Here is a 10,781-nt window from a genome sequence, read left to right as displayed (position 1 = left end):
TTTACGATTCTAATAAGAAGTATATTACTTACTAGGTACTTACGTTTCTCTGCTGTTTATTCATTGTTCAGTTGTAACCTAAATTTTCATTATGATTCCACGCACAGTTGTAATAAAATCACTCAAGTTCTTTGTTTTCGTTCACAATTAAACAAAAGAAACATTTAAGATGAAAACATGCAATTTAGTTACGAGTAGTACTAGTCATAAGGGCCGAAAAATGGTACAAATAAAGTATGGAAACACTAGGTGTGATACCACGTGACTAAAAAGTAAACATGTACTCCGCACTGTATAGTACGCTGGACTTCCGAAATGCATATTATTTGTCAGTACCTCGCACGATTGGGCATGCTTGACCGAAATAAGTACTTACTTGTAATTAAATATTTAAATATTTCTTATGAAATTATTAATTTTGAAGTATATACAATATAAACTAAGCCGATCATGTTATGAATTTAGTAAGTTTGCTCTGGCCGAAATGCGCTGTACTCAGTGGTTAAGATCTTAATTTTTCTGCACTGAGTAACTGACTAATTACTTTCAGCCAATCACGCCCAATTATAATTAATAAAAATATTTAAAACCCGTACTTGTTAAATTAATAGAATTCAGGAAAAAAAACAGTATGAACGATGGAAAACGTGGTTTTTCTAGCGCCTTCTATCGCAACTATGCAGCTTTACACTAACACTTTAATAACTCGCTAGATGACGCTTACCGTTTTCGAGTTTTTCACGGCATTTCAAATTTTGAAAACAGAAGATATTAGTTTTGATTAATTCTTTCAGAGATGCTGTATTCCGACTATCACTATCGGGTCTACATTTATTAGAAAATGTCACTTGGCCTGCGACTAAAGAAAAAATTCGATTGTGCTTAGCTAAAGGACAAACTGAAGAAAAGTGCCGCAACTATGTTAAAGTGTTGTTATCTAATGGTAAAAGGATATTTACCTGTGGAACTAATGCCTTTTCACCGATATGTACTTGGCGAGAGGTAACGACTATAATAACAATGTTTCATAATAAATTTTTTACTAGTGAAAATTGAGAAACACATTTCTTTATTATGTTTCCTTAATATATGAAATGCTTTAGATTGATAACTTATCATCGGTTATGGAATGGACAGATGGTATAGCAAGATGTCCACATAATCCTATGGCCAATACTACAACACTTATATCAGAAACAGGCGATTATTATCTAGGTGGTGCTATAGATTTTCTTGGATCCGACTCAGGCATTTGTAAAAGCAGTGGAAAACATATTATCCGTACAAAACAGTACAACAGCTTATGGCTCAATGACCCACAATTTGTAGGATCGTTTGAAAGTGGCAAATTCGTATATTTTGTTTTTAAAGAAGCTGCTGTAGAATACATCAACTGTGGAAAGGTATGACATTATATGCTAAAGGGTCAACTATTACTTATATACTCTGAAAAAAAAAAACTAAACGTTAATTTGTAGAAATTAACATTTATAGTTTTATTTATAATGTGAACTGCGAGTTTCCATCAAGTGAACTTATGATTAGATATGGTTGATCACTGTACTAATAATGTACGTTATTCTGATGTAAAATAGTTGCCTAGCACTTATTGATACATTCATTAATGCATAACAACAAAAGCGATTTTTATCTCATCCATATTTCATAAATAATTTATAATAAACTGTTAGTTGTTGTTTGACCTTAAAAGTTTAGGCATGTGAATTATTATAAAATATATGAATAAATAATGCATAACCATTCGGATAACTATTTCGCCCCCGTAGATTTTTTGATGGATACCTTAAATAATTGCAGTTTTCGCTCTCTCCTTATAAATTCTAATACATTTTTTTATTGAAAGCGGACCTTTGTTTGCTTCAGATTATTTATTCTCGAATAGCAAGAGTATGTAAAAACGACGTTGGCGGTCAGTCAATGTTAAAGGACAATTGGACAACCTTCTTAAAAGCAAGACTAAATTGCTCCTTGAACGGAGAATATCCGTTCTATTTTAATGAAATCCAAGGAATTTCCTTTGTACCAGAGGAAAATCTATTTTATGCAACATTTACAACACCAATAAATAGCATTGCTGGATCAGCCATTTGCGCTTTCAACCTTACTGCCATAAATGAGGCCTTTTCAGGGCCTTTTAAGTATCAGGAGCACGCGGGAAACGCTTGGGATAGACATTATTCAACCTATCGGGATAACTTTGATTGCAGTGCACCTACCAATACAAAATATCTCATGGAAGTTTCAAAATATCAACTTATGGATAATGCCGTTCAAGCCACTACATTAAATCCCTTGTTTGTATCTGAATTGGAACGATTTACACACATAACTGTAGACATTACAGCAACTAAATTGCATTCTTCTTTACATGTATTATATGTGGCTACTACAGAAGGTTTTGTAAAGAAGTTGTCTGTTCTCCCAAACACCCATGAAACATGTGTCGTGGAAGTTTGGCAACCCGTAGTCAAAGAAAATATTTTAAGTATTCAGTACTTAAAAGAATCTGATTCTTTGTACGCTGGAACTAATACGGGTTTATTAAAAATACCTTCAAATCACTGTAGAAGACACGTGTCTAGGGAAAGTTGTTTGAACGCTATGGATCCTTACTGTGGGTGGAATGAATTAGAAGATGCTTGCACTGGGGTACCCAATGGAGGGCCTTTAGTCAAACATTGGCATCAGAGTATTATCTCATGTCCAATCCTCAATGCTCCAGTTGACGGAGGTATGTTTTCTATTATTTAATTACTTCCCGAGCTTAATTCAATTTTGCATGTCACTTTTCAGGTTGGAGCAGTTGGTCGGCCTGGACTCCTTGTCAGTTACGAAGTTCAGAAAATGTAGAATCTCCAGATACGTGTATGTGTCAAACAAGGCAGTGTAACAACCCTGCTCCGCTAAATGGCGGATCAGAATGTGTTGGCGAATCAACTGCGGTAATTAATTGTACTGCACATGGAGGATGGACTCCTTGGTCAGCTTGGTCGGCTTGTTCTGCAACTTGTGGAATCGCGGTGAAAACTAGAAAAAGGACTTGTTCAAATCCTACTCCCGCACACGGTGGTCGTGTTTGTGTTGGTCAAGATAGAGCTGAAGTTCTGTGTGCCGAAAATCCTCCATGCCCTGTGCCAGTCTCGCAAGTAAGGGACGGCCAATGGAGTGAATGGGGAGACTGGGGACCATGTTCTGTACCATGTGGAGGAGGATTTAGAAAAAGACAAAGACGATGCGATAATCCTCTACCATCTAATGGTGGATTAGATTGTATAGGTTGCCATTTAGAATATGAAACGTGCAATATGCATTCTTGCAGCGAACAAAAGCGTCATAGTCCTTGGACTCCTTGGTTATTAGCCAATAAAAGCACCGACATTGGTGAATATGTAGAGAAACGATTTAAATTTAGCTGTCAAGCACCTGTGCAAAATCATTCTCAAATAAAAATAAGTTTGTACAAAGAGGATGAGAGAGTGTGTAGGGATGGTATGTGCGCCCTTAACAGCCTAGAAACTATGACAAAGTGGAGCGCATGGAGTCAATGGGGTGAATGTTCAGTAAAATGTGGCGAGGGAGTGCAAACAAGGCATCGTCGTTGTAGAGGAGGTCACTGTCACGGATCTTCAGTACAGACTAAACGTTGTTTTAACAATTCTTGCAAAGACGAATGGGGATGCTGGACTGACTGGTCTCCATGTAGTGTTTCATGTGGTTTAGGGATTAAGAAGCGTTCCCGAGAATGCTTGGGAAAAAATTGTGAAGGAGAGACTGTCCAAGAAAAACCTTGCGAAGAACCACCTTGTTCTTGTAAGTATAGACGACAGAGGAGTTTTGTAAAATGAAGACAAAACTTCTCTAATTATTTGTATTTAATTTCAGCTTTACTTGGATGGGATAGTTGGACAGTTTGGTCTGTTTGTGATGAAAATAATGAACAACATCGAAAAAGAAAGTGTCGTACCTCAAATCCAGGGCCCCATATGTGCAAGGGACCAGAAAAAGAAACAAGAATTTGTGTCCCAGAGTATTCATCCAATGGTAAGCAATCTTGTAATATAGTAAAGAGTAAAGATTAATTCCATTCTGTTTCATTATAAAGAGTTTACCGTTAAAGAAGCGGAACTAAAGACTGCATCATTAGGAATTGGAGGTGGTATAATAGCAGCTTATATAATAACTGGTTTTGTTGTTGGAGTGTTGACGTGTTTTCCTACAATAATATTTTACATGTACTTAAAGAAAAAGAGACATAAAGTTCCTAGTTCCCCTCATTACATTAGTGCAAAAGAAAATCCTTACATACCAGTACCACTACAAGACTTATCAACTAGAAAACAACATGGTGCATCTTCATCTCATTCAGTTTTGAACAATTCACACTGTGGGACGATCAAATCAAATAAATTATTTGATTTCGACACTGCAACAATTAAAAGAAACAGCCATGGACTTAATAATGGACACAGAAAGTCCGATAATTTTTATTACGACTAAAATGCGACTGATTAGATTTAAGGAGTTTACGTTGTGCCAGTGAAAAATAAAATCTTTCCATATTGGAAAAGATTTTTAATCAATGTACCTGTATAATTATTTGTATAAATAAATTACCTTTCTATATCGCGCTAAAAATGTAATAAGTGTTGCTGTAAGATATTAATAAATTTGTACAATCACAAATAGCAGTATACCTGTAGAAATTTTGCGTATACTTGTGATGAAAGCAGATAGAGAAATATTTATTTAATGTACAGAGTACTATACCTCACATTTAACCAAGATTCATATCGCAACTATTGCTGTATTATTATTAGAAAAAGTACTGCAATTCTCCATTCTAACAGTTTTTTAATGTTATGTATTTTTTTAATTCTATTGTCAACTCTCATGCAATAACTTATTTAATATACAAATATAAGAAAACGATTCTGTTTTAAATTAAAACCCTTCAAGGTGAAAAGCATAAGTTCAGAATTGTAATAAGATTTTTTGAAGTTAAAGACTATGTGAAATTTAAAATTTTATTTTGAATGCTTTTATTAAATAAGCAAAAATAAAATGCGAAAATTAAAATCTTCAACAGTACATACTATACATATGTATATATATTTAAATAGGCTTAATATGTAAAAGAGCCCTAAAAACTAAATATTGAATGTTATTGAGGTTTGAAATGGCAATCGTTTTACTGTATTCGGACGAATTTAAATAGGTTTACAGTAACCTATTAAATAAACAACAAATTTACATATACATTTAATAATTTATGCAGTAAGCAAAAAATAAATAAATCGGAAAATACACTGATGAGTATTTTTTTAAAGGTGAAGTGTTTTTATTGATAGAAGAGGCTCCTACCATTGCATTTCTGTATATTCAATTGTGCTTTTAATTTTCCTTTCTTGACTAGAGCTCAGCCAAATAAACAACAAACAGTTAAAAACGCTTTAGATATACAAATTACTTCTTTTTAATTTTTGGTGAAGTAGATTGAAAAACACTAGAAGCTGACATTAAATTTTCGATATACTGACCCAACACTTGATTCTCAGATTTTAATTTTAGATTTTCTTCTTTCACACTATCCACTCTCTGAGAAAGATCATCAAGTGTATTTTGCAGCTCAAGTACTTGGGCAATTAAACGTGCTTTTTCTTCCTGTTCATCAGGGCTTATATCTGCGTCTAAACTATTATGCTGAGGGCTTGAACTATCATTGGTGAATGATGACTGAATAGAGTCCATGCTTTTACCATGAATCATGTTTGATGAGTGTATTTCAGATTCTGTATTGCTGACATCTTGATCTTCGTTTATAATAACTGAAATTAACGAATTCATCACGTAAATCGTCAAAATGTATACAATAAATAAAGAGAATTAATGATATAAAATATAGCATCTATTAAGCAAGTACTTATTAATAACCAAACATTTACCAAGGGGCGAAACCATGTTTAAGATTACATTTAACACTTTTTAGTATGTATTTAAATGAGAATTACCTTGAGGATCATCGTCAGCTAAAGGAATATTGTTGATATCTTGCAATTGTGTACTTGCCATTTCAAGTATTATTATAGGGAGGTAGTCGATGTGGTTCACGAACACAGTTCACTAATAATGTTGCATGTAAGTAATACTTAATGGAAATCAAATCTTTCATGCAATCACGGTAAATAACTACAATATGAAATTTACATTAAACTGAAACAAAGAAAACATCAGAAAACATCAATAATACCTCTAATAAAACCGTCATTTTAAACTTTGCTTATCTATGGCAATCCTATGACTAAATAGGCATCTTTTGTGTAGTTGCAGATTTTTCTGGTATTTTTGGAAGAGTGCAGCACAATTAGTAGATATACTTAAAAAAATATTATACAATGTAATAAAAAGAAAACTACAGTTATATATAGCACCTTTAGTACTGAAAATGTTTAAATAACTATAAAATAATTAATATTATTCAGTAAATAGTAATTAGAGTGGTATGATTCCTGAATTTAAAATTTGCCTTACGGAAAACGATACCTAACATAGCATTTACTTTTTCAAGAACGTACTATAAGGGAAGATCATATACAAGGAATGATCATATCAATAAATAATAATAACTGAATAAGAACTATAGCGTATCTAGATGGAACCATAGTGTAAGAACCATAGGTAACTTTGCTACGCTTCTTTTTACCCTTTGTAGATCTATTATCTATGGATGAGAGATTTGACAAATAATGTCAAAAACACATTTTCACTCAAAATCATTTGTGTTTATAAAGTTTCATATTAAAAAAGATACTTAAAATTAAATAAATAAGGATATTTTCAGATATTTGCGTAGTTACATCTAAAGGTGTCCTTAATTTTTCTACAAAATGTGGACATACTAAATTGTTACTGGATTTTTATATCCTTTTTGCCGTTTCTTTGTTACTCTAAACTAATGGAAGGTGTTGATGCAATTTATTACGAAGAAGATGAAAATGCAAGCGATGAGCATGCAAGTGTTACCCTTATACCAGATCCTGTTGTTATTCGTGGAGCTGGGAACTTGACTGTGTATATGCATTACGGGACTTGGTATTTAAAATTCTTTCATAATTTTTTTTTCAGATTTGGACTAAGCAATAGGTTTAGCACCGAGTTTCCAAGTGGTTTAGTATCCCGTGTTGCTCCTGAAGAATTTAAGGAAACTGTTGTTAGAATTAACAATGTTCTTAAAAAAACCCTTCCTGTTAATGTTAAATGGCTATTTTGTGGATGCTTATGTTGTTGCTGTACCTTAGGATGTTCCTTGTGGCCTGTAATTTGTCTCAGTAAAAGGGTAGGCAAATATTGCCAATAATATTATTAAACCTTATTTTTGCTTTCATTGTTACAGACTCAGCATTCATTAAATAAATTATTAGAATGGGAAAATAGTTATTTATACCACAAATTAGGGTTACATTGGAGGCTTTCTAAACAACGTTGTGATTCATCTTCAATGATGGAATACGTAATATTAATTGAATTTTTGCCTAAACTGCCAATTTATAGACCAGACTAAGAGTAAAGGTTTCTTTGTTATTAATTTATTACTGTAATAAGTAGTTTTATTAAGACAGTAAGATTTTTTACTTATGTGATCATTGACTAGACTATTTGTTAAAAGGATAAAAATTTATTTCTTTTCAGTTAACAGTGAATTAATAATTTTTAATTAGGTAGGTAATATAACTCTTGTCAATTTTATGTATAAATTGTAAGTATATTTAGAGAAAATCAGACACATTAAATATAATGATGTGTAGCTGGTTTGTTTAAGTATTTGGTTTTCAATTTTATAACATTTATTACCTGTGACTTTTATAAAGTAAAAAATCGTAAATAAACGGTAAAACTGTATTTTTTTGTTTGAAAACATTTTTTTGGTGAAATAAAAGTAATTTAGCTTTCACTGCATAACATATCAATTACCAATAAAGCTTTAAATTGTTTATACAAAATTTACGTTTAGTACTACATAACATAATTGCTTCCAATAACAAAAACAGTCAATAATAAAAATATATTACGCACACATGTTAAAATATATACACCATACAGGCACAGCCTGTGTATCACATTGAATAAATTACAAATTACTTTATAATTATGCATACAAATTAAAAATCAAATATTTGAAGGTACTTTATCAATAAAATTTACAGGAAATTGCCCTCTTTGTCCCTCAGATTCACCAATTAACCAATCTTTGGAAATTCTACCAATTACTGTAACAACTTTACCTGGATAAAGGGGCAAGTCACCTGGTAACTGTGGGATAAATTCATAAAGAGCTGTTGCATTATTATCATTAGTTTCAATAGGCACTTGAACATCAACAAAATTGGCTGGGAACATTCCTTCTTTGTCACCTACACGGCCATAATACCATTCATCATTTACCTTTTTTAGTAAAACAATAATATCATTTACCTGTAAAGAAACCATGAGAAGAAATATTTCAACCAAGGTCATATCACCATAATAAATAATTAAATTATAAGAAAAAAAATTGAATAACATACCTCTAATTCGAGATCACCTTCATATGGGGCAGGGTAATTATATAAAGCAATAGCATATGGTGTGTTAACATCAACAGTTTCTTTAGGGGGACTTGGGGGAGGGATGTTTGGCATAGGAGGAGACTCGCTGCCAGGGAAAACTTTTCTAAAGTTATTACTTGTACTAACTTTACTTGGTTGAGCTCGAATTATAGTAGGCATTGGCATTTGTACAGTTGATTTATTAATAGTTTTTTCAGTTTGCTGGGAATATATGGGAGACTGTGAGGCACTGTAATAAATATATATTTAAGATCATATATTTATAATAGATACTGCTTCTCTACCTGTTTGACTGCAAAGACCATGTATCACATATATTATTATCCAATTCATAACTTTTTTTGCTGGATGCTAAGCTGCTTGTACTGTTACTAAATGAGCTAGAAATGCTTCCACTAAAAGCATGATTTCTGTTTGAAATAAATGTGGCTGGAGAGCGAGGTGGACTCAGGTCTATTAAAGAAACTTCTTCATAAGGCTGATTTAAATTCCAGGCAGATTTGCTCCTCATTTTACTAAAATTTGGTGGAGGTGGTCGAGGGGGCGGTTTTTTCTTTTCTCCATTTTTCTGTCTAGAATTTTCTCATAAAATTATTTCTAACATTTAAAAAATAATTAATAAACATACCTTCCCAAAAACGATTTATTATGCTGTTGTTGTGGCACTGGGGGTGGTGCTCTGGTTGGAACTCTCATGCTTTTCATTGAGTAATTTAATACGTACTAACTTAACAGCTTAAATTACAATTGTTTCATAACAAAGAGTACTTACAGTATGCCTTTTCTCTAGAACTGCAACAAAATAATGTCTTTTATGAGGAAAAAATATTTACCAATTTGATTACCTTGTAAAATTGTAAATCTTAAATAAGTAGTTAATAAGAAAATAACCATTAATTAGAAAATCACTTTATTTATTGATAACGACGTACGTGCTTGTCACCAAATGTATTTACGTACGCCTTTCCCCACTGTAGACTGTAACCATGTACTAATTGTCAATACCAAAAACAAGATAAGAGATAAGAACTGATTATGCACTTACTCCATTCATTTATAATTTATACGTATAAAAATGTAAGATGCTTAACTACCCGTAAATTAAGGAAATCCAGATAAAATATGAAACACAACACATACAAAACAAAAAATTAAGAAGAGATTTCAAGGCACAGATGACAGAAACCGTTAATAATAATATTAAGATCATTAAGATTGAATATTAAAAAATGTGTACAGAGTGTGCAAAATATTTCATAAAAAAGTTTGATAACAAAGTTCAAGAAATAAGAAAGAAAATTGAACAAGATTAATACATTTTTTATTTCATAGTATTATGATTAAATTCTCAGTTTAACCATATTAGATTTTTTATGAAGATGAATATTTTATTAGCTTAGGCATCCCGCAAGCTGAGGTGTATTGTTGTTTACACATGTATCAAATGGAATTGTAAGTACGGTTTTGAATAGGGGATCGAGGGTAACTATTAGTGCGTCGGCGTCTTCAGCGTCGCGACGCGAGACGCTGGCCCAGATCGTCGTTGCGCGTTGTTAAAGAGGGATAGGCTAAATTTTGATGATGTGAAGAAATTGTATGTTGCAAAATACATAGTAGTTTTTATTTTTATAGCAGCTCTATTTAAACCTACCTCATTTTTGCTAACAGTTTCTTCAAGAGCAAGGGGTAAGCGAAATTTAAAATTTTAAATACTAGTTAAAGTTAAGAGTAGAAGCTGGATTCGGAATCTATGTGGTTGCAGCATGGTTGTTTTGTTTTGAACGTGGTTTTAAACTTTTTTTTAGANACCATATTTCTGTGTTATGAGCATGAGGCATGAGGCATTGTTTGTGGTCCCTTTTTATGTTCTGTTCTTCCAAAGGACAATAATAATTGTAGGTAACGATGTTTGGAAATAAATTACGCTCATGGATGGAAGCAGTGAGGCCTAAAAAAAAGCAACAACGTAAAGAAAAAAATTCAAAAAATGGCTATCCAAACGCTTCTGCAGTGTATGTCACACATATCGATACTGTTTGCAATTCAAGATTTCCCGAAAATGAAAATACAGTAGTGAGTTGATCATAAAATATTTATTTATGCTTTATTTTATTGAAGGGTAGTGTTAAAAATGATTCAAGTTTTCATCATCATCAT

At 32.4% G+C, this 10,781-nt stretch overlaps 4 protein-coding genes across 5 annotated transcripts; 2 read left to right on the top strand and 2 right to left on the bottom strand.

The window, feature by feature from the left end:
- Positions 1-759: 759 nt before the first annotated feature.
- On the top strand, positions 760-4,752 carry LOC108742420 (semaphorin-5A; the record flags this gene model as incomplete). Its single annotated transcript, XM_018477627.1, has 6 exons — positions 760-1,002; positions 1,104-1,403; positions 1,885-2,752; positions 2,815-3,831; positions 3,904-4,062; positions 4,124-4,752. Coding segments are annotated over 6 exons (2,982 nt in total), but the record flags the coding sequence as incomplete, so codon positions are not given.
- A 523-nt stretch (positions 4,753-5,275) lies between these two features.
- On the bottom strand, positions 5,276-6,359 carry LOC108742428 (short coiled-coil protein B). Its single transcript, XM_018477634.2, has 3 exons — positions 6,269-6,359; positions 6,030-6,207; positions 5,276-5,846 (listed from the first exon to the last, which is right to left on the bottom strand). The coding sequence occupies exons 2-3, from the start codon at positions 6,088-6,090 to the stop codon at positions 5,485-5,487; spliced, it is 423 nt and encodes a 140-aa protein (XP_018333136.1). The 5' UTR covers positions 6,091-6,207; positions 6,269-6,359; the 3' UTR covers positions 5,276-5,484.
- A 259-nt stretch (positions 6,360-6,618) lies between these two features.
- Positions 6,619-7,917, top strand: LOC108742427 (cysteine-rich hydrophobic domain-containing protein 2). Its single transcript, XM_018477633.2, has 4 exons — positions 6,619-6,696; positions 6,860-7,089; positions 7,144-7,354; positions 7,412-7,917. Exons 2-4 carry the CDS (start codon positions 6,974-6,976, stop codon positions 7,577-7,579), a joined length of 495 nt encoding a protein of 164 aa, XP_018333135.1. The 5' UTR covers positions 6,619-6,696; positions 6,860-6,973; the 3' UTR covers positions 7,580-7,917.
- A 149-nt stretch (positions 7,918-8,066) lies between these two features.
- LOC108742426 (SH3 domain-containing protein 19) lies at positions 8,067-9,820 on the bottom strand. Of its 2 annotated transcripts, none has more exons than XM_018477631.2 (6): positions 9,670-9,820; positions 9,470-9,602; positions 9,253-9,416; positions 8,909-9,196; positions 8,583-8,853; positions 8,067-8,490 (listed from the first exon to the last, which is right to left on the bottom strand). In XM_018477631.2, exons 3-6 carry the CDS (start codon positions 9,327-9,329, stop codon positions 8,185-8,187), a joined length of 942 nt encoding a protein of 313 aa, XP_018333133.1. In that variant the 5' UTR covers positions 9,330-9,416; positions 9,470-9,602; positions 9,670-9,820; the 3' UTR covers positions 8,067-8,184. The 2 variants fall into 2 exon arrangements, with proteins under 2 accessions (XP_018333133.1, XP_018333134.1); XM_018477632.2 differs by having other exon boundaries at positions 9,470-9,615; positions 9,719-9,815.
- Between the last annotated feature and the right edge of the window lie 961 nt (positions 9,821-10,781).

This window comes from Agrilus planipennis, unplaced genomic scaffold (genome assembly GCF_000699045.2).
Source record: "Agrilus planipennis isolate EAB-ADULT unplaced genomic scaffold, Apla_2.0 scaffold112, whole genome shotgun sequence".
Lineage (NCBI taxonomy): Eukaryota > Metazoa > Arthropoda > Insecta > Coleoptera > Buprestidae > Agrilus > Agrilus planipennis.
Note: the sequence above shows the minus strand (reverse complement) of the source record. Positions and strands in the feature narration are given on the sequence as shown.